General features: G+C 38.5%; 1 protein-coding gene across 1 annotated transcript in view; it reads left to right on the top strand.

Moving 5' to 3' along the window:
- Positions 1-218: 218 nt before the first annotated feature.
- LOC118764338 overlaps positions 219-24909 on the top strand; it is a 33107-nt gene continuing 8416 nt past the window's right edge. The window contains exons 1-3 of the mRNA XM_036504978.1: positions 219-333; positions 1788-2128; positions 23565-23743. Coding sequence (XP_036360871.1) covers positions 1816-2128; positions 23565-23743 — 492 coding nt within the window. The 5' untranslated portion in view covers positions 219-333; positions 1788-1815. The remainder of the gene's footprint in view (positions 334-1787; positions 2129-23564; positions 23744-24909) is intronic.

Genomic DNA, 24909 nt, shown 5'->3' with positions numbered 1-24909 from the left:
GTGTGGATGTGTGTGTGTGTATTTATGTATGTATATATATATATATATATATATATATATATATATATATATAAATGAAGGGAGGTGCATCAATTAATCAAGTGAATCATAGATACATAGATATTGATTTTGTTTTTGTGTACATCTGCATCTTCTTATATCATCGATAAAATATATCATATACCACGACATCAAAGAGATGTGTCTATACAAATATTTATATATCAATGCGCATTTCACCTGTGAATTCTGTGCTAGAGGATCAACTTGTCCAAATTCTTAAGCGATACTGTTTGAAATATTTGTTATATTTGTTATAGCTTTCAATTTCAGGTATGTTAAAGTTTCTTTTTCATTTCTTCTCCCCGCCCCCACTAAGATTCCTCTTTTGAAATTGAAAAAAAATTCGTTATTGTTCTTACATATCGCAAAACATAAACGCTAATAATTGTGGAATACTGTAACAAAATATTTTTTCTTTCCCAAACACATATGCATGCACGCATGCATACATGCACTCATTCCCATACTTTCGCACGCTCGCACTTACACATATTTACATACATATAAGATTTATTTTATATACATGTGTGAACACACACACACATACACATATTATGTATATACATATATTCACATGCACACGCACATACATATGGCCAAAAGACCCCGAAATACATCTCCACCTTTGTGTGAACTTCGAAATCTAGAAAACCTTCGCCAGCATCTGATATATGAATACCGACCCGGGTTGTCTGCCTATTGTCTTTGTCCGTCTCTCACATCTCAAATTGGACATTTTCAGTCATACCTTTCCATCGGAGAATGCGCTTTGTGTTTCTGTCCGACTCATATTCTGTGAAATTTTCTGGTATCCTAAATTTCTCATCTCTCTCACATATTTTCCACTAATTATTATATTTAGTTGCATACATCTTATCCAGATGCTGTAAATCTCTGCTCATCCGTAATCTTTTGCATACAGACGACATCCACACGCATCCAAGACCAAATCGTTTCTCACAAGACCTGTTCTTCTTCTATACTAATAAATTACGGAAACATACTTCGGTAACAAACACGTTTTCTTCATCAGTATAAATAAACAACCACTACATTTATCAAAGAAGCTGGAGTGCTCTACACTCTGTATTAGCATAAATTTAAAATTATGAAAGTTAGAGTTACTATAAACGCTACACTTTGCAATCTCTGATGATTTCTCAAGGTCACCTTACATATACAACATCGCTAAAACTTATCTCAAAGATAAGGATTTTTATTCAGTTCCATAAAATACATAATGTCTCATCAGATGCTGGTTCAAATAAAACACTTCAATACATCTAATATATCTGGGCCAATCCTAAACCATGTCACCCCGCACTTGCTTTGTAGAAATAGTTCCTTCACAAATACGCTTCGAATACTAGCTCACAGGTCTGCTGTTTCTTCTTCCAACATTTTCACAGCCTCTGCAATTGCGTTCGAACAAGATGGCTTCATGCCAAAGTGCCTGCAAAGTAGCTATCTTTTCTACCTTTGTCTCATCAGCAAATCTTGCACTAGACTCTTTGTTTAAACATCCACTCCTATAACTGTTAACCTTCGAAATTTATTCCACAACAGTATAGCTCCTGACATCTACCCATATTTATAAATATAATCGATAACACTAACAAATCCAGAACTTAGTTCCAGCCTGATGATTTATAACCTTTGTCATTTATCTATTTTGTTGATTCAAAATCTTTAACAATACAATTTTTCTCTTCTTTTTCTCGAAGGAATTTAGAAGCAAACGCGACTTGCATAATGAGTAGAGGAGCTGTGATTGGAATCTTTGTTTTATTGTTTTCAAGTATCAAGAATGATCAAGCTTTTAAAAGTCTGCAATTTCGACGGTTTAAAGGTTATAGGTTTCAGTCGCTCGTCGGTTACAATTTGTCTCCTAAACCAGCCAGAAGTTCTTTGGATTGTGCAGGAAAATGTAGATTACCAGAATGTGGTAATTTTGTTTATATTTCCAGTAATAAAACTTGCCACCGTTATGGTTTATGGGATGCTACGTTCACTATTCAAAGTTCAGTCGTCAGTACATCTACACCATCATATATGGAGACAAGCTGTAAGTAATAATTTTAAATATAAAATATACTCGCATCTGTTTTTTTTTTATATTTAATTGTTCCTTTTAACTATATAATTATCTCAGTTGCTAGGTTTCATAAAATAATCAATTAGGTAAATTTGATAAATGCCTGCGCATGTAAACTTCTAGTGAACCATATTTGCCTAAAATATTTGAATCTTGATTGAAACTTTTCACTTCATTTATCATGTTTACTTTGCCCCGCAGAAGTCATTGATCTAATCTCAACAGACTACGAGGGGCGTTCAATAAGTAATGCCCCTGACCCACTTCCCATAACAGTAGAGCAACGAAATTTAGCACAGTTATTAGTCTTTTTCTACATAGGAACCACCCAGAGTTACGCATTTCTCCCATCGTTTGATGCAGCTCTGGAGACCGTTTTTGTAGAATACCCCAGCTTGGTCCTCCAACCACGACGTGACTTCAGAAATCAAGGCTGCATCATCTGGGAAACGCTTTCCTTTCAAAAACAACTTCATGGCTGGGAAGAGGTGAAAATCAGAGGGTGCAAGGTCAGGAGAGTAGGGGGGATGGGGGAGGAGTTCATAGCCACACGCCTGTGCTTCTGATCTAGCGACACGCGAGTTGTGGACCGGAGCGTTGTCCTGCAGGAGGAGGATGCCTTTGCTGATCTTGCCCCGCCTCTTGATTTTGATAGCTTCTCTTAATTTCCTCAAAAGTGAAGCATAATAGGCTCCTGTAATTGTGGTACCCTTTACCAGGAAATCTGTCATCACTACTCCGTCCTGGTCCCAGAAGACTGTGAGCATGACCTTGCCAGCGGAGAGCTACACCCTTGCCTTCTTTGGAGGAGGTGAGTCACGGTGCTTCCACTGCATTGACTGGGCTTTGGTCTCTGGATCATAGTGATGGACCCAGGTTTCATCCTGTGTAATCAGTCTTTTGAAAAATTTTGACTCATCTTCTTGGCACATCTCTAAATTCATCCTCGAGCACTTGACGCGTTCTTGCTTCTGGAAAGGTGTGAGCAACCTGGGAATCCATCTGGCAGACACCTTTTGCATATGCAAATGGTCATGAATGATAGTTTCCACAGGCCCGGTACTAATCTTGACCTGATGGGCTATTTGGCGAATTGTTATGCGTCGATCTTCCAAAATGGCAGCTTCAACTTGACGGACAGATGCCTCATCAATGGCAGAAGGGGGGTGACCAGATCTGGGAGCTGTTTCCACAGAGTTCCGACCATGTTTGAATTCACGATGCCAGCGTTTTACAAGGTCATATGATGAGGCATCATCACCATAAGTTACTTTCATCAAAAGTCTCCCGTGGTGTGCGTCCTTTCAAATACAAAAACCGGATCACTGCTCGACACTCAACAGGCTCCATTTCACACTTGACTCGGTTCAAACACCTGTAAATCAGAAACCACAATCAGTTCAGAGCTGTAATTCACCACTTAATCTATACAGGTATAAATAAGTGCACATGCAAAATTTCAGCTAGATCAAACAATTGCAAGTGGGTCAGGGTGATTACTTATTGAACGTCCCTCGTACATAGTAAATAATGTCATTGAAAGTTGACCTTAGAGCTATGCCTTTCGCTTCGCAGTAAACTTAACTGTTGAATAGTCGCAAGTCAACAGTTGTATGGAAATCGTGAGTAGTTCTGGGGAGTAAAACCTATTTGAGGGGTTAGTGCGGTGTCTGGATGAACAATACAGACGACAAGAGAAGGAGATGTGATGTGACATAATATAAACCAGCTTCGTGCAGTAACTATAGGAAAGAAAATATTATGACTAGAAGCTTCTGACCTAGTGGCTTTTTTAAGTTGTCAATCGTGTGTAGCAAAGAGCTCCTTCCCAGATTTAGGTACAGCAATCCATTGAGCGTCACGGCAGAGGGTTGTAGAGTATTAATGTTGATCGGTGATAAAATATTTTGTGGTCTTGAAGCAGAAGGCAAGTCTTTATTGTGCAGTTTTTATTATGTTCTGTACATACATTCGACAGCAAATATCTTCGATAAGGGGGAACGCCTTGTATTTATAGCAATATTGACGTATGTAGTTGCGTACTCTTCAGAGAGAAATGATACAATAATATTTTCTTAATATAATATAATATAATATCTCTATATATAAACGGCAGTTTGTCTGTGCGTGTTTCTGTGTGTCTGTCAGGTTGTACCCTCACCCTGACCACGGCTTTCAACCGATTCTGATGAAACTTGACACACACATAGCCCAATGTCATAATTCAAAACTAACGCAGCGAAAATTTTGAAAAGTTCCCCCAGTTCTGAAAAAAATCGATAAATTCGACATGGGGTTGAGAATCAGAAACACAAACCACAGACTGTCTAGGGGACGCAAGTCGACCTTTTTAACTAAAAAAAAAATTTACCATCATTTTTTTTCCATTTTTTGGCTATAACTCTCTAAAAATGCTTTATAGTTATTTCCCTTACAAACCCGAGCAACGCCGGGCGATACTGCTAGTATATATATAAAACTGTAGTTGTGTAAGTGTCTGTCCCCTTCGATTTAGATTCCTAACTACTCCCACATTTTGCGGTGCAGTTTAACCAAATTCGGGTATCTTATAGTCGGGATTCATATCGAGCCCGTCTGAGTATTAGCGCGCGTCTACGATGAGTCTACGATTTTAAAAATAATTTAACATAATTTTTTATTCCATTTTAATGCATAATTTTTCGTGTGTCGATGGCGGCGGAGTTGGCGTCCATGGTCACACCTGCACCTGTTTGCTTCTCCCCCTTCTTCCCTCCCTCGTGAAGCTGTGGGGAAGGGAGTGTAAGGAAATCAACGTCGTAAAGCGTTGTCAAGGAGACCAGCGTTCTTTTAGAACAACGACTTCATGGCTTGAAGACACCAAAACAGAAATGGCTAAGAAAGCCCGAATTGGTGTCTATAAGGGAAGTAACTCTCTAAAAATGCTTATATAGTTATTTCCCTTACAAACCCGAGCAACGCCGGGCGATACTGCTAGTATAATATAATATAATATAACATATAAAGAAATTGTTGTATACAGTGCTCAGGTCCACCACAACTTGTCAAAAGTGCGTATAATGCATATGCAGTAATGTACAAATGTCTGGGAAGTGAACAGTGTATGAGTTAAATACATGCTTGCGTGTGTATGGAGGGGAGAAAATCAGGTGTAGTGTTGGCGAATCTAAGGAAGCATGGAAGTTGTGAAGGATGCAGTGCTCCGACAACTAACAACTGAATGCCGGCAGTCTGTTCCATGCTTCAGCAACTCTTAGTGTGAAAAAATGTTTCCGAAAGTCATGGGAGCTGTGCTGTTTTCTGACTTTGTAAACATGTCCACGGGTGTTAGACAGGTGGAGTTTGAAAAGTTAGTAGGATGGTTAATAATTTTATAGGTGCCTGCCAAGTCAGCTGCCCGACGTCGGAGTTTCAATGTATCCATGCTCAGGGAAGTAAGGCGTTCAGAATATGGCAAATGCTTGATGGAGGGCATTCTCTTGGTTGCACGTCGCTGAACGGCTTCCAGACGATTAATATCCTGGGTAAGATAGAGATTCCAGACCGGTGATGCAAATTCCAGGTGAGGCCGCACCATAGCTATATAAAGCCTCAGATAGATAACCGGAGAGCAGCTCACAAAGGACTTGGTAAGTAATGCCAAGACACTCTCAGCCTTCTAGGCAATTTTAGCGATGTGTTTTGTCCAACGCAAATCGCTGTCGACAATAATGCTCAGGTCACGTTCACAAGAAGAGTTTTTGAGATTAGTATTGTGGAGGGAGTAAGTAGACTTGGGCTTTTCCTCCCAAAATGCATGGTGGTACATTTGTCCACAGCCAGCTTGAGTTGCCAGTCCATGATCCACTGCTACATTGTGTCCAGGTCTAATTGCAATAAAGATCTATAGTGTACAGGATCTGTCTTCTTTATTTCGAGGTACAGCTTGATGTCATCTGCATATTTCAGCACTGGCATCTTTAACTTGGCATCTATGTCATTAACATATGTAACAAATAAAAGGGAACCAAGAATAGATCCCTGTGGTACACCAGATGTCATCTCATAGGGTGAAGAGTGCTGTCCTTGAAGTATGACAACTTCTTTTCGGCCGATAATGAAGGATTTCAACCAGTTATAGAGATCATCTCTTACACCCATTGCAGAGAGTTTCACCATAAGTCTTTTGTGTGGCACAGAATTAAAAGCCTTAGCAAAGTCCAGGTAAACAACATCTACCCAGGAGTGATTCGGGTAAAGTCCTCAAGAAACTTGATGAGTTGACAGCAGCTGGAGTTAGGAATAAATCCAAATTGTGACGGCTGGATGAGACTGTGAGATTTGCAGAAGTTCCAGAGGGTTTCTCTGACACAGGATTCCATCAGTTTGACGATGCAACTAGTAAGACTGACGGGGCGATAGTTGACAGGCGATGTGCGGTCACCTTTTTTGAACAGAGGGATAACACTGGCAGTTTTCCACTGCTCTGGAGTAACACTATTGTCAAGACAGAATTGAAAGAATAGTGAAAGTTGGTTTAGAAGAAAGTACCCACCGCGTTTGAGAAGTAGGTATGTGATACCGTCGAGACCAGGAGAGGCATAGTTACGTTTATTCTTAAGGTGGCGTTGTAACATTGCTGGTGTAAATTTCATAGTAATTATAGAGTCCGGTGTCAGAGGTAATGGAGATGGAACATTTTGATCTTCGACAGTAAACATGCCTGCATAGCATCTAGCAATGATTTCTGCACATTCTTTGGGATTGTCAGTAATCTGGCCTGTGTGGAGATTGCGAAGAGGGCCAACTGGCGAGTGAGGCCTCTGTTTTGAATGTACATACTTTCAGTACACTTTGCTGTCAGGGTTGGTTGCTATGCGCTGTTCGAATTCAAGCACTGCCCTTTTTGTCAACTGCTTGAGATGGTTGGATGATCTATTGCGCTTTTTCCTGTTGATCTCTGATTTGTGCATCTTGTATTCCTGTTCAGCATTACGGCGTTCTTTCCTGGTACGTCGGACTGCTGCAGTCTCCTAAATTGCACTATTGGGTGATTTTCTTGTGCTTGCGTGGTACTGATACTGCACATGCCGTCCATATTGAATTCAAGGTGTTCTGAAGTATAGTGTTCACATCTCCAGAGGCATAAAATTCGAGCCAGTTTAGGCATCGCAGCTCGGTACAATAAGAGTTCCAGTCTGCTTTATTCCAGTCGAAGCGGGCAGTTTGAAGATGGTTTTTGTTTTTTGTTACAACCAATCAGAGAGAAGTCGGCCATGATCTTCAGTAGTGACACTAATATTTGTTTCAGGAGAAGCGGTAAATAACAGATCCAAAGTGTTGTTACCCCTTGTGGGGAAGGTAACGACTTGGGACCAATTTGAATTCAGCACCAGTTCAAGGAAATCGTCTGCACTTTGTGGCCAACGGAAGGCCTCCCAGTCAATCTCAGGGAAATTGAAGTCCCCCGCAATATAAACATAAGTGGCTGTTTTCATGGCAAAAACTCTGAGGATATCAAAAACTGTGTGCCTTGATGATAATTTTGGTGGGAGGGTAAACAACTTCAAGTAGAAGTGCTGACATGGTCATGTGTATATTGAAGAAAAATACTTCCTGTTGAGATTGGTTCAAATCATCACAAGGAATTGCCGATAGATTTGAACGAACGTAGACCATCACGTCCCCACCACGGCGATTGATGCGGTCTTTGCGGAACAGGTTGTAGCCAGCTATGCTGACAACCCCATCACAGAGTGCAGAATGTGCCCATGTTTCCGTGACTGTGATGAAATCTGGGTCGATACTTTTGACATAAAAGTCAAAAAGATGTACCTTACTGCATAAACTACAGGCATTCAAGGACAACAGTTTGTATCTGGATTTCAGATGACGATGATATACTGGGGATGGCTGATTGTTCTTGTTTAGTTTCCCATGATTTTCGTATTGCCAGTTATTGTGGGTGCAGTATGCTCAGACCAACTGATATCCCTTATCCACGACTCACCAGACTTGACGAGTTTCCGTATTTGCACATCGTCGCGTAGGCTAAAGCTTTTCTGTGTCACAGCATTGCGATTTAGAGAAGCTACAGATCTTAGCTTTGGGCGTACCTCAGATGGTAGGTCAGATCGTGACCAAAAGGTGATTCTGTTTTCGCGCCAAGCCCTATCAGCGGCTAGATGGTATGCCCGCGCCTCAGTAGAGTTCGAAAACAACAGCCGTGACTATATACTGTGACTATGCCTGTCAACTGTAGGTGGAGAGAAAAGATTCACATGAGTTGCCAAATTTGCATGATATATTTTAACCTACTTTTCAGTCTGTAATATTTTCAACTATTTTGTATCAAATAAAACCTTCAAACACTGGGGAAAGTGGCTTACATTCATTACTGTTCAAATTTCTTTTGATTTCTATATTGTATTATATTTAGCCTTAAAAACTGGTTTTTATTGTTTGGATGGGAGTGCCTGACTATGCTGTCTTGTGTGCGGCTCTTGAATCAATGAGTTCCTAAAGGTTGGCAATTCCAAATAATATCAGATTCTTTAATTCAACGCTTCTCAACGAGGGCCATATGGCCCCCGGAGTGGGGTGGGGCATTTGGAGCGCGAGGGGGGGGGGCTTTTGGAGCAAAGGGGCAGTTGTGGAGCGTTAAGAGACTTGGGGTGCTAGTGGGATACTGGAAGACCCTTGTCTTTGGTAAGTTTAATTTGAAATTAACAAGTAGTAGCCATATTTTCACATCTCTGCGACAGTTAATTTTAAAAAATCATGCCGTTTTGTTTCATATTTTCAAAACTTAAAAACACTTTTTCCACTTTGATGACGCCAAGCAAATTCTTGGGAACATGTGTAACTGGAGTCGCTAAAGTGAAACCCCGAAAACAAAAACAAAAACTAAAACAGACGAATAATAACAGACGATTAAAAGAAAACAGTAATGAATAAAAGCAAAAAGCTGAATGTGTGTGTGTATGTATGTACATATCCACACATATATTTATATATACATACATATATTTATATATACATACATACAACAAGGTCCAATGGTGATCTGAAGCATATTTGTAGAAAAGGAATATTTAATTTTCACAAGGTTATGAAGAAGCAAATCTTTGGGGCACAGTTGTGTAGATATGTCATGTGAGTTGACTTGTGCGCATTTTGCCGCGTGTTCCCATTACTATTTCTTTTCTCATTTCACGTGGGCTTCTCTAATGCCATCGTATTTCAAGCGATCCCATTCTTATTACAAATTTTAGGCACTTTTCAACATCTCTTCTTCAATAATTAGTTCCCCTTCGTTTGCACTACTTACACCACAACTCACTGATTCCCCCTATCCCCCCCCACACACACAAACTCAGACATTGCAGTATTCCTTAGTTTTTTTTTTTATATTTTATCATCATTTATGGATCCAAAAAGACAATGCAGATATGAAAGTAGATATATACATATAAAAGTACATGTGTATATATAAATATATATATATATTCGTTATTAACGACGGAAGCAGCATTAGTAACGCATAGCAATCTGCATATCTTACTTAACGTGGATATGCTGTAAGAACGCCACAATACTGTGGTATTCGACTTGAGAAAGCATTCCGTATAGACGTATATGGCTAAAATGCTACAGACACTTGTATGCTTATAAATGTGCATGAATATATACACGCACACACACATACACATACGTATACACATATAGACACAGACACACACACACGCACACACAAAAACATGCGCACACATACGCAGGCATACACGCACACAAATGCACATACCCAACACTCACAACCCCACGTATATACACCCATATACGCTTACACACACACATACAAACGCGCACGTACACGCACACACAACTACACGCACGCACATACATACACACACACACAAATGAACCCACACATACATCCCATACACACGGCACACAATTATACATACATGTGTACACACATACGCGCGTACAAGCACACACGCACACACACATACATACACACACACACACTACCAACAAAAACACACACGATACATATACATACACGCACACACACACATACTTCAAACTAGCAGTACCTACTACTGACCTGGGGTGGAGAGAAAAAGAGCCACTCCCAATTCCTTCTTCCTTGACCTTAAACAATACTAAGCCTTACAACACGCAAAGATTAACACGCACACACACACACACACACACACGTGTTATCATAGCACACATACACTCATACACACACACGCACACGCAGACCTTCGTGAAAATAATGGGTGTTCGTGTCGTTATACAGGTTCCTGTATATGAAAGATAATGGAGCGGAGGTGAAGAGTGCGTATTCTTTACCTTCGCCGACAATGAGTGTATATGTGTGTGTGTGTGTGTTGTATTAAATCATACACACACAAAAACACACTTGCATAATGTATGTATTTATTTATGTATGTACGTACATATGAAAGATAATGGTAGTGTGTGTGTGTATGTGTGTGTGTGTGTTTGCAAATAAATGCAGATAAATTCAAAACAAGGTGGACAAATAATACTCGAATACCAAATATATAGAGAAATATATTTTTTATTAAAGCTGCAAGTGACTTTAATAAAATGTGTGTGTGTGTGTGTATGTGTGTGTGTGTGTAAGATCCAAGGATCGAGGTGTAGGAAGAATGTTAGTTTCAAGCAATCAGTAGTAAATATAAAAAAACAACTTTCAGGGACAACAGTGCTTTATTGAGACGGAAGGTTTTGAATTTTTTCGTATCGAAATACGATAAACTGAAAAAAATTCTTTTAAACATGTTTTGTACTTCCTACTTTTAAATTCTCTTAAAATCATTTTATTTTATTGATAAATAAAAAAAAATTGCTGAAACTAGTTTGGTATGTAAGTAAATAAATTTATTTAAATTAAACATATTTTTCAAAATTTAGGTGTATTTTCAAAAACAAATTGTCCTGTATTTTTTTCCTGCGTGGAAATATCTCTTCATTCTATATATATATATATATATAAATTAAAGATAAAATTAATTTAATTTATATTTATACTGTGAAATTTGATTTAATCCTAAATCTAATTTTTCCCTGTAAGTTTGGAGCCATATTCCCTAATATTATTATTATTATCATTATTATTATATATATATATATATATATATAGTGTGTGTGTGTGTGTGTGTGTGGTGTGTGTGTGTGTGTGTGTGTGTGTGTGTGTGTGCGTGTGCGTGTGCGTGTATCACTGGTTATGTTACCATCGGTTTTGCACAGAATATTCCCACTATAAAATATTGAAGACTCTTCTGTGCTGGCCAGAATTGCCCATCTTCTTTCATTCTGGTTCTGTAGTGGAAAAAGTGAAATGAAATATAATGAAAAAATGTTATTTGTGGCATTGCTTTCTCTTGTGCGTTATTTTTTTTTTTTTTCCCCCGACCTCGAAATGATGAAAGGCGAAATTGACATCGGTGGGATTTGATCTCAGAATATAAAGAGCCCAAAGCATTTTGTACGATACCGTAACGATTCTGTCAGTTCGTTGCCTAATAATAATAATAATAATAATATAATAATAATAATAATAATAATAATAATAATAATAATAATAATAATAATAATAATTGAGAAAGAAAGCAAACTATGCTGGAGCATAGGTATAGCATGCCCAGCTGTCAACAAGGTATATGATAAGGAAGAAAGAAAAGTCGATAGATGTGACTGGTTAGCTTGAGAGGTTAAGCAGTTGTGGTCGATAATAAAGGCGGTAGTAGTACCAATAATTGTTGAAGCCCTGGGAACAGTGAGTAAAGATCTCGAGAAGTACGTAGCACAAATAAGGGCTGCAATAAGGGTGGAGCACTTGCAGAAAACGGCATTGCTTGGAGCCGTTCGAATACTCCGGAAGGTGCTCGAAAAATAAGAGGTGTTACCTTAGTTCACTGGTAGTGAACAACTGACACCGTAGTACATCTCCAGTTTTAGAAGCTGTGCAAAGGCAATAATAATCATTATTATTATTATTATTATTATTATTATATTATTATTATTATTATTATTATTATTATTATTATTATTATTTTGGCATAAGCCCAGCAATCAAGAGGGAGGGAGTAAGCCGATCACATCGACTCAACTAGTACTTATTTTATCGACCCAGAAAGGATGAAAGGCAAAGTTGACTTCGGTGGATTTTTAATTCAGAGTATAAAAACGGAGGAAATGATGTTAAGCATTTTTCCCAGCGCGCTAACGATTCTGCCAAATCGCTACCTTAATAATAATAATAATAATAATAATAATAATAATAATAATAAGAAGAAGAAGAAGAAGAAGAAGAAGAAGAAGAAGAAGAAGAAGAAGAAGAAGAAGAGAAGAAGAAGAAGAAGAAGAAGAAGAAGAAGAAGAAGAAGAAGAAAAAATGCCCTGATGCAATACCAGACAGTGGCTCTCATGGCTTCTGATCTTAACTGATTTGAAGTGTTATCATGTACGATCTCATGATATTTATTGATTTGAATACAACTTTTTATTTAAATTTTGTACTTATGACATTTATTGATTTGAATACAGCAAATATTCTGCTCAATACCACAGATTTGCTTGTCAGTTGCTTGACCTTAACCAGTTAAGCATCTCCCTTAACGGCTGACGATATGTGCATCTCTAACCACGAGCAGAAGTAGTGGGGAGCATCATATCCGTGTGTTGAAAGGAATTCTCGGAGGTTTGGATAATTCACCTTTGGTAACATGGGTGGTTCGTTCAACACCCTTAAACTGTCCTTATTCTGGGACCTTTTGAGCGGGATGGGTTACTCGACCAGAAGAAAATTCTAACTGGACCCCACCTGCAATTTCATGCGCTGTTTATCTTGATATGAGATCACCATGTCGCGCACATTTGGTTGTGATGCATGTGTCTGGTGTACCCTAATCAGATGGGTAGTCATGATGGGTATACTGGGCTTCGTATATTTTACCCCAATGTCACTTTGATGGCATGCACTGCTCTCTCACTCAATAATAATAATAATAATAATAATAATAATAATAATAATAATATAATAATAATAATAATAATAATAATAATAATAACAATAATAATAATAATAACAACCCAAAGAGAGCGAATAATGCAGATGTTGACTAAGCCCTGACCCATCAATAGCTAATGGCCTCTGGCTTAAAATCTGAAACAGAAGGGTTTATCATAGCAGCTCAAGATCAATGCCTACCAACAAGGAACTACCAGGCCAACATATTAAAGAACAGCAGTAGCCCAGCATGTCGTGTATGTCAACAACAAAAGGAAACCATTGATCATGTTGTCTCCAAATGCGGTCTTCTAGCGCCTACAGAGTATCTCAACAGGCATGATAGAGCTCCACAATATATTCACTGGGTAATCTGCAAAAACCTGGATTTGCCCCATGAAAAAAAACTGGTGGGAACACAAACCACCTCCAGTGCTTGGAAATGACCACATCTCACTCCTCTGGAACTTCCCCATTCAAACTGACAGAAAGATAGAAGCTACTTTTATCAAAGGAAAAATGACAGAAACATCTAACGTTAACCTTGACCAGCAGAATGTCATAAAAGAACTAGACCCAGCGGAGAGCTACAAGTATCTAGGGGTAATTGAAGGGAACGGAATAAGGCATTCAGAGATGAAGGAAAGAATCAGGAGAGAATGCTATCGAAGAGTGAGAGCAATACTCAAGACAGAGCTGAATGCAAGAAACAGGATCGAAGCGATCAATGTATTAGCCATACCAGTCGTGACTTACAGTTTCAATATTGTTAACTGGTCAATTTCTGAAATATGTCAGCTCGACAGAAAAATAAGGAAACTGTTGACAATGCATAGAATGCACCACCCTAAGGCAGATACAGAACGACTCTATCTGCCAAGAAAAGAGGGAGGCCGTGGTCTTTTGCAACTGGCAATAACAATGAAGATTGCTACAATTGGCCTAGACACCTACCTGAAAAACTCTGAGGACTGGATGTTAAAACTTGTCTCAAAACATGAAAACAAGAAAGCATCATACTCAGTCACAAAACAGGCAAAGGAATATCTAAGTGAATTCCGAATACAACCAATTTCGGAATTAGAGATAAACATACAAGAAACAAGCACAGAAAAAGCTAGGCGCATGAAAACCCGTGCTAAAACTGCGGCCTTAGATATTCTGAATAATAAATGGCAAGAAAAACCTCTCTATGGCAAATATCCAAAGAGAGCGAATAATGCAGATATCGACAAAGCCCTGACCCATCAATGGCTAATGGCCTCTGGCTTAAAATCTGAAACAGAGGGGTTTATCATAGCAGCTCAAGATCAATGCCTACCAACAAGAAACTACCAGGCCAACATATTAAAGAACGGCAGTAGCCCAGCATGTCGTGTATGCCGACAACAAAATGAAACCATTGATCATGTTGTCTCCAAATGCAGTCTTCTAGCGCCTACAGAGTACCTCAATAGGCATGATAGAGCTGCACAATATATTCACTGGGTAATTTGCAAAAACCTGGATTTGCCCCATGAAAAAAACTGGTGGGAACACAATCCACCTCCAGTGCTTGAAAATGACCACATCTCACTCCTCTGGAACTTCACCATTCAAACTGACAGGAAGCTAGATGCAAATAGGACAGACATCATATTGAAAGACTTCAGACAAAGAACATGCCTCCTCATTGGTATGACTGTCCCAATCGATATAAACGTATCTGTCAAGACCTACCAAAACTGAGCAAATATAAAGATCTTGAAATAGAAATCAGCAAAATGTGGAAGCTGAAGACTAAAACAATACCTGTTGTCATAGGTGCCCTGGGAATGATAGCGAAAGGGACTGATTGCTACCTAACTCAGATACCAGGAAACCCCAAAATGGCAGAAATTCAAAAGATAGTGCTCATGGGAACTGCTCATATCCTACGCAATCCTATGTAATCCCAAGGTTTAAAACAAACTTCTTTTTTTTTAATTTTTAATTTTTTTTTTATTTATTTATTTTTTTAAATTTTATTTTTATGTATTAGACATTCACTAGTACAACACCAAAAAAAAACAAAACAAAAAACCAAATATATGGCACAGAACTTCCAATCTGTTGTCTCTTGAGGTCTCTGGGTGAGACTTGGAGCCAACTTGTACAGACATAAAGCAAAAGTCAAACATAGAATAATAATAATAATAATAATAATAATAATAATAATAATAATAATAATAATAATAATAATAATAATAGTACTTACTATTATTGTTATTATTTTTTTCATTATTTATTATTATTATTATTATTATGTTTTTTCCTTCTTTCTTCAAATTTTCTTCTGTTTCTCGCCGAATGTTTTCCATACACCTAGGGCAAAGAAGGGCATTGTATGCATTCCCAGATTACACGCGCAAATTCACAGATAAAATATGTATTTAAAAATTAATAAATAAATTAATTCATGGATGGATGTTATTTTCACAACGATAGTGCTCTTCTCAGTACATGAGCCGTTCCAGTTAATACGATTTTTTGCACTTCCTGTAGGGATGGTAAGCCTGGAATCATTTTCAAATAGGTTTCAGTACCTTTTTTATCATTCCTAGAGATCCTACAATCACTGCTACTGTAGTCGTCTTGAGATGCCACATTTTTTCAATTTCCATTAGCAGGTCTTTATATTTACTAATCTTGTCAAATTCTTTCGCCGCTATATTGTGATCACAGGGAATACACATATCAATTAATAAACACATCCTTTTTGTCTGATCTTTTATAATGATATCTGGTTTATTGGCTTTTATAGTCCTGTCGGTCTGCACGGAGAAGTCCCATAGAATCGACACATTTTCTCCCTCAGCTTCAGGATGGTGTTTATACCATTTGTCAGCGGTTTTGATTTTATAATGCCGACATATTGGCCAGTGTAAATACTGGCCGACTCTGTCATGTTTTGCTTTATATTCTGCGGGTGCTAAGACTCTACACCCTGAGATTAGGTGGTCTATTGTTTCAATCTCATCGTTACAGAATCGGCATTTTGGGTCAGCTCCATTTTTCATCACATTGGGTTGGTAGTTCCGGGTAAATAAGCTTTGGTCTTGAGCAGCTAATATGAAACCTTCACCCTCTGCTTTTAGCCCTGAACTTCGTAACTATTAGTGCGTGTGTTTCTGGTCGACATCAGCTTGTTTGCTACGGGCCACATACTTGCCATGGAAAGGTTTCTGTTCCCATCTGCTAGCTAAATTTTCATGTGCTTTTGTCTTTGCAATTAATTTTATTTTCTTTGCAGCAACAGTTGGCGCATTTCCTTCAGCCTGCTCAATCTGGTGGGTATCTAAGAGATCTGCAGCGAATTTTTTGCTCTCTTTGAGAATAGAGTGAAGTTTTTTAGGTCTTTCATGTTTTTCAACAAGTTTTAGCATCCAATCGTTGGTTGCTTCAAGGTATTTGGCCAGTCCGATTGTGGTGGTTTTGTATGTAAGTTCAAGCTGAATCAAACCTCGACCTCCCTGAGCTCTGGGAAGGTAAAGGCGATCCACGTCTGCCTTTGGATGGTGCATCTTTTTCTACGAGTCAGTAGCTTGCGGATTTTCCTGTCAATTTTCATTATTTCACTAGTATTCCAGTTAAGCACATTGAAGCTATAAAGAACAACTGGTACTGCTAAGGAATTTATGGCTAAAACCTTATTATATGCATTCAGCTCAGACTTCAGGACTGCTCGGACTCTTCTATAACATTCTTTCCTAACCTTCTCTTTCATGCTTGCATGCTAGATACCAGAGCCTTCATTTATTCCTAGGTATTTATAGGTTTGTTCCTGCTCAAGTTCCTTTTTACTATTTCAACATCTAATTCGATTGAACTAGACTTTACCAATTTCCTTTTCTTAAAAGTGGCTTTGGCACACTTTTCAAGGCCAAACTCCATCCCGATATCATCACTGAATCCTTTCACAGTATGTAATAATCCTTCAAGCTCTTCATCATCTTTGCCATATAGCTTTAAGTCATCCATATAAAATAGATGGCTTATTTTTTTGTTGTCAATTTTGTAGCCATATCCTGTTCTATTCAGTTCACTTGAGCGTGGTATTAGTGCTATGCAGAAAATTAGTGGTGAAAGTGAGTCACCTTGGAAAATTCCACAGTTTATGCTAATGTTGTTTGAGTGCAATACTCTATTAGAATGATATAATTGGAGCTTCGTGTTCCATAGAGACATATTATACTTTACAAAATTTGAATTCACAGGAGAAATTTTGAAAATGTCCAGCGATTTCAGAATCCACGAATGTGGTATGCTGTCAAAGGCTTTTTTATAATCAATCCAAGAAGAGCTGAGATTTCTGCGCTTGTTATGGCAGTTCTCAAGGATCATGCGATTAATTGGGAGCTGATCTTTGCATCCGTATGAGCCTCGTCTGCATCCTTTTTGCTCAGTGGGAAAGAGGTTATTCTCTTCCATAAACGTATATGTTTTCTCTACTAGAATAGATGTCAAGATCTTATAGGTAGTAGATAAACATGTTATGGGCCGAAAGTTTTTTGGGTCTTTCGTGTTGTTATTTTTGGGGAGGAGGTAAGTAATACCATTTGCCATCCAATGTGGTGTTTTTTTCGGGTCATTCATAATACTATTAAATAGTATTACTAACATTTTGTGTGCGGACGAGTGTGATGAGAGCCAGAAATTTGGTACTCTATCAATACCAGGGGATTTCCACTTATGAGCCTTTGTTAGTGCTTTCCTTAGGTCGGCGATTGAGATGTCTTCCCATACCTGTTCTTGTAGATTTTTGTAGTCATCTTGGGTGCGTTTGATCCACTATGCATTTTCATTGTATGGTTTCTCATCACTCCAGACCCCCTTCCAAAAGTTTTCAACTTCTTCCATTAGGGGTGGATTTACAATGGTTATTTTTTCTTTCCCTATTTCCCTGTAAAATGATTTGGCATTGGATTTGAACATCTTATTTTGTTTGTAGAATTTGATTCTTTTCTCAAATCTGCGTATTCTCTGAGCTTTTGCTTGAACTTTTTGTTTAAGTGCTTCTTTCGCTGACATTAGTTCTTCTCTTGTTGAGTGTCCATATTTTCTCACAATCTTCCTGCATTTTCTTGATCTTACATCATTTCCAGAGATTAGCTCAGTTAATATTGATATCTCCCTTCGCAATGATTCAATTTCAGTTTCAATTCTACTCCTCCAGTTTGATTTTCTTTTCGAATTTGGCATTGTTGGCTTTTTGGGTGTTAAACAGCGTCTTTCGATTACCTTAGCGACAGAGTAAATAATTTCATTTAATTTATTAAGATCGGGTTTTAGTTGTTGTATGATTTCCTGTGTAACGCAGTTGCCAATTTTTATTTGTGTTTTATGTTGGTGTGCATTTGTGAGTTTATGGAGTGGTTCCCTATCATTCATAGTTGTATGCCCTACGACTGCAACCTCATTCAGAACTTCTTGTTTCATTTCAATGATAGATTTTCTGTGTTGTTCAACAAACGTGTGATTTTCAAATTCTGTTTCGACATCATTTTCCGGGCTGTTTTTTCTAGGGTCATATTTTCCTTCTTCTTCAGAATCTTGAGTCGATTCGGCAGATGGTCGCCTTTCAGTCAATGCTTGTGGCCCAACATTCCTCTCCTCAGCTTCGTTATTTCTTTCCTGACTTACATTTAGGTCATTCTCTACCACTTTTTTAATAGATGTTAATTCTGCATATGTGAGTCTGGTATTTCTGAAGATATCTCTTCTAACATTTGCTAATCTGTTTTCATCCAGGTTTGGTCTGCTAGCTGGATTCCGGCTCCTCCAAATTCTGTAGGAGTTTGCGGTGTGTTTTTCTTGGGTTGGCCTACTTAATGCAAAGTAATAAGCATATATTACTTCTTTATATTCTTCCCGGTTCCATTTAGTTCTTTTACATTTTTGATTTTCTGGTCGTTGTGGTGGTGAACTTTGGGGGCTTAATTTGGGACAAATCCCGTTAAGTGACCTTCCAGGTTCGTATTCGGGGAAGATATTCTGCCATTTGAAAATTTTTCGCCATCAGGCTGGCAGCCTCCTGAGGGGCGCGCTTCCTTTATAACCATTGGACAAGCGATTCGGTGTACTGTTAGAAATTTTCTTTTCAAGTAAAGTTAAGTTATTATTAAGTTTTCATTTAAAAAAAATGAAAAATGAAATAAAAGATTTAACCACTAATTTTCATATAGGGGCCTCATTTATCATCATTAGCAGCAGCAGCAGCCCCAGTAGTTGTAGCAACAGCAATATCATTGTCAGCAGTTGGAGCGGCAGTGGTAGTGGCGAGCTGGCAGAATCGTTAGCACGCCGGGCGAAATGCGTAGCCGTATTTCGTCTGCCGTTACGTTCTGAGTTCAAATTCCGCCGAGGTCAACTTTGCCTTTCATCCTTTCGGGGTCGATTAAATAAGTACCAGTTATGCACCGGGGTCGATGTAATCGACTTAATCCGTGTGTCTGTCCTTGTTTGTCCCCTCTGTGTTTAACCCCTTGTGGGTAGTAAAGAAATAGGTAGTAGCAATAGTAATGGCCGCAGCAACAGCAGCAATGGTAGCAATAGTAGTAGTAGTAGTGACAGCAGCAGCAGTGGTAGCAGCAGTAGTAGCAGCAGTAGTAGCAGCAGTAGTAGCAGCAACAGCAGCAGTAGTAGTGGTCGTAGTTGTAGCAGCAGCAGTGGTAGCAGCAGCAGTAGTAGTGGTTGTAGTTGTAGCAGCAGCAGTAGTAGTAACTGCAGCAGTGGTAGCAGCAGCAGCAGCGGTAGTAGCAGCAGCAGTAGCAGCAGTAGTAGTAGCAGTAGTAGCTACAGCAGTAGTAGTGGTCGTAGTTGTAGCAGCAGCAGCAGCAGTAGTAGTAGTAGTAGTAGTAGTAGGTGTGGCTCATGTATTTTTTTTAGGTGGGGTGTGGTCCTATCGGTCAAAAAAGTTCAAATGTCTACTACTACTAGCCTTGAGAAAAATTAAGGAAGGGCTGTTCTGTATTATTTGTGAATAGAGAAGTTGTGCTCGACCAGAGAGAATCTATAATTAGCATCATTATTTTTTCCATGTGCGTTTGTGTTATTGCAATAAAAAGTGTTTGTATATTTCGTGTAAGGTAATATTGTGGAAGTTGAAGTTGACTTTTCTAGAGATGTTTAGTAGCAGTAGTAGCTACAGCAGCAGCAGCAGCAGCAGTAGTAGTAGTAGTAGTAGTAGTAGTAGTATTAGGTGTGGCTCATGTAATTTTTTTTTAGGTGGGTTGTTGTCCTATCGGTCAAAAAAAGTTCAAATGTGTTAAGAAAATTTAAGAAAAATTAAGGAAGGGCTGTTATTTGTGAATAGAGAAGTTGTGTTCGACCAGAGAGAATCTATAATTAGCATCATTATTTTTTCCATGTGCGTTTGTGTTATTGCAATAAAAAGTGTTTGTATATTTCGTGTAAGGTAATATTGTGGAAGTTGAAGTTGACTTTTCTAGAGATGTTTGTAAGTCCAGTTAGAAGAACAGGTGTGTTTTTGCAATAAAAAGTATATGTTTACATTTATATTTGAATATTCAGGGAGGAAGCAAAGAAAAGTCAGATTTTCATAGAAAGTTTTAAGGTTTCAAGATAGTCTTTTGTTAGTCCACAAAAAGAAAAGTGTGATGTTTTTAGAGAGAAGAAAAAAAAAGGATGTTTACAGAAGCAATTGTGGGTATTAAAGTTTTTAAAGCTGATCGAATGTATGTTTGAAAACTCTAGATATGTAAATTTGTACATTTCTTAACTTATTTTGAAGAGAATTTTAAATACTCACAAGATATTGTAGATGTTCCAGTCTTTGAGAGTTATTTTTTCCCCATTGCTAAACTGGGTCATATTAGTGTTTCTATGGCTTTCGTCTACTGAATTCGGCTTTCGGCTTTCGGCTATTATTATTATTATTATCTTTTTCTTTATTAACTGCAGAAGGTTCATATGGTACAGGACAAAAGAAGGGGAATAATAACAACAGCAACAACGACGATGATGATGATGATAAAGTGGGATTGAAACGTGTAAACAAAGAATAACAATGAAAATTCTAACAATTAAAATCCCCAAAAGACGTAGAATTCCTAGGGCTGCTTGTGGACACCCCACAAAAACCACGATCGTTCAAACCTCTAGGATAAGTGCCTTCTTCTCTTCATCTGCCCTCGCACTGGACGCGCTTACTTAGAGCTAGCCCGTTCACTAAAGCCATTCGTGCTACATTCACCCACCTCTTAACATAATTGCCGGCAGGCAGCACTTACCTCTCAATCCCTTTTCGAGTTGGTGAGGGCTTAACCAAAGGGGAAAGTGTCTGTCCTCAGCCCTTTCAACCTGGTCCTCCACACAATCTCTTTCGCTAAGGCCAAGGACACAGAAACACTGCTTGCGCTTTCCGGGCCGAATAATAACATCAACAACAACGACGACAACGTGGAGGAGGAAGAAGAGGAGCTGGGGGGGGGGGGAGGAGGAGGATAAATTTACAAAACTAAAATAAACATCCAAAGCAAGTGTAGCAGGATAGAGGACAAGGTGACCCACACCACAAGGTTCCTAGAGGTATTGAAAGTCAACGGCTACCCTATTTCCATTGTAAATCGGCTTAAGTATCCAAGACGACAAACACGCTGAACACACAGAAAACCCAGCAACACATGCTTCCTTAAAACACCCTATTTTAGCGAGAGGATAACTACAGCCATGAGAAGAGAAGGACTAAACAAACAACTAACCCACTCCGGCCCCTCTCTGAGAAGACACCTGGCAAAGAAACGAGCAGTGACTGTAATCAATGCACACTAGCTAACAGATTTATGCCAACGGGTAAATGTTGTGCCAAGAATACAACGTAACAAATGCAACAAGTTCTACGTGGGTAGCTCATCAAGACTGTTGCACATTCGCATTAAAGAACATCTGAACACGAGAGCCTCCTTCAGAAAACATCTAGACAGATGCCGAAACACCGACAAAAGCATAACAGTCACAATTGAGGTCAATGACAGAAATTTGGGTAATCTAAGAATTAAGGAAGTTATCCTAATAGACCGACTAGGGCCACAAATTAACAACAGGGTGGAGGTTAGCAATCAATATATTATATAGCTACATCTGGATGCGTGTATGTTAATTTATGTTACCATGCTCTTGTTTTATTCAAAAAGGAAGCAAAAAAAAAAGAACGGCATGTATAATACATAACTTAGAAGCAGCGCTGCGAATGTGCCAACACACGTGAGCTTGAGACATGGACGCCCTCACGCACTTCTCATGAAGAATTCTGGAAGGAGCTTCGTGAGACCACTGCAGAAATGCTTCCGAAAAAAAATCAGTTCCGGTTGGAAAACCGATTATAGCAGTGACTCGGTCAATTCCAAAAGATATCTGAAGAAGGAATTTTTATATTCCGAAATATTATTATATCAGACTATGTATAATTAAATTATAACAGTTATTATAGTCCACACGGCATTGTTGTGCCATTCAAGACACGGTATATTTCACAAACAATACACAATGCTTCAAGCGAACTACAATACTCTCCTATATATATATGTGTGTGTGTGTGTGTGTGTGTGTGTGTGTGTGTGTGTATGTATGTATGTATGTATGTATGTATGTATGTATGTATGTACGTATGTATGTATGTATGTATGTATGTATGTATGTATGTATGTATGTATGTATATTACAGCAGTATCAGTGCCATGCATTGTTTAGGTGCTACTCAGTCAACAACACCGACTAAACTGCACCATTAGATCACAGTCGGAAAAGTTACCGCTATAATTAAGTGTAACCAGAATTGCTTCTCTTCGGTATTTCCCATTGATATCGGCTAAAGAGCTACAAACGCGTTTGTAAATCCTACAGGCGGCAGCACTGGACTCATATGGTGTTTTTACACCTTTTAACCATAAGAGAGAATTTTTTTCTCCACGGTAACTGCGATGAATTTGTCTTTAGAAGTTGAAATATGTCATAAACATATTTTAACAAAGTTCGCTTATACCTAAACACTGTTTGGCGCTGATACTGATCTAATTTTTACAAACCTGGCGGTCTAATGGCGCATGTCAGTCAATGTCGTTGTCTGAGTTTTAGTTAAAGCTACGACTTTAATTAAGTCTGTCTACAGTTGCCTCTCTTTGGTATTTCCCATTAATAAGAGCTAAAGAGCGAGAAGTACTCCTGGAAACCCGACAGTGAACAGCGCTGGACAGATACGGTATTTTTACACTTTTTTTACCTTAAGAGAGAATTTTTTTCTCCATGATAACTGCAGTGAATTTGCTTTTAGAAGTTGAAATATGTCACAAATATATTTTAACTAAGTTCGCTTATACATATATATATATATATCTCTTAAAGTATTTTCAGATGATGGTTGGATTAAAGTATATCTCCTAAAAGCTGGAGGCAATTGTTGGGCCACGTATACTATAATATACCCGAACGCTGAATATATACGTAATTGTTACAAAAATCTTGGATCAGATTTTTTCAGAAGTCCTTTATTGGATAGTTGGAATCAATTACCCCTCAATCAGGTAAAGTATATATATATATATATATTTATTCTTTACTCAGATAAAAGTATCAGAGCTTGTAATCTTAACAAACTTCTTGAGATTGGTGCGACTGTATTAATGTTAATCTTGGACATCTGTAAGTCGGCACCTCTAGAGCGCTGATAGGAATGAACACTGGCAAAAAAGAACCAGTATGGCAGGTAGTGGGGAGCATAGAACCCGGGGGTGATAGTGTACACAGACATGTCAAAAGTATATAAACAACACACACACATACACACACACATGTGCACACACACACACACATACACATACACACTGGCTATTTTCCCACTCTCCTACCTTCAAAAACCACTTTCTCTATCTCTCTCCACTTCCGGTCATTTCAGCCATGTAATCTCGGACGATTCTTTTTTCCTGCACTCTGGATCTTTCCTCTTTCTGATGAAGCATCATGCTCGAAACGTCACACTACCTCTTTTTCCCATCTAAACTGAGCGTCAACCCAAGGCATTCACTTTGTACATCCTTTTGTTGTTTTTGGTTTTATCTCTGTTTCTATTTTTTGATTTGGCCATATATATAATTTTGCATATAATTTTATACACATATATATATATATAAAATTATTGCTTTATATGTTTGTTCAGAGTTGCCTCTCTTACGTAAATCTTACTGACAGGAGTAAAGAAACTCGAAACATTGATGTCCGGGATTCCTGATAGATGGTGACGCTGAACAAACCGGATGTTTTCACCCTCTTTCTTCCAAATCGATGATAAAAATAAGGGAATTAATGTAATCGATTATACGCTGAAAGACACTGCCCCCAACTGGTACTTAATTTATCGACCCCTAAAGGATGAAAGGCAAAGCCGAACTCGGCGGAATTGAACTCAGAACGTAAAACAGACGAAATACTACTAAGCATTTCACCTTGCGTGCTAACGCTTCTGCCAGCTCGCCGCCTTAGTAATAATAACAATAGATAATAATATGGATATAAAAGAGTCCAACTTAGAGAATATAAATGATATCAATAGTTATATGGGTAGAGTTTTCCGAGTCCAAATGCTGTTTCTGGAGGTTTGAGGGCTATAGAGTTAAAGGTTGAGATAGCGAAAAGAGCTATTGGGGGAAATGAGTTGACTGGTTTGGTAGCTAAGTGGGTGAGGAGATAGTCA

The sequence above is a fragment of the Octopus sinensis genome, linkage group LG7, assembly GCF_006345805.1.
Source record: "Octopus sinensis linkage group LG7, ASM634580v1, whole genome shotgun sequence".
Taxonomy (NCBI): domain Eukaryota; kingdom Metazoa; phylum Mollusca; class Cephalopoda; order Octopoda; family Octopodidae; genus Octopus; species Octopus sinensis.
Note: the sequence above shows the minus strand (reverse complement) of the source record. Positions and strands in the feature narration are given on the sequence as shown.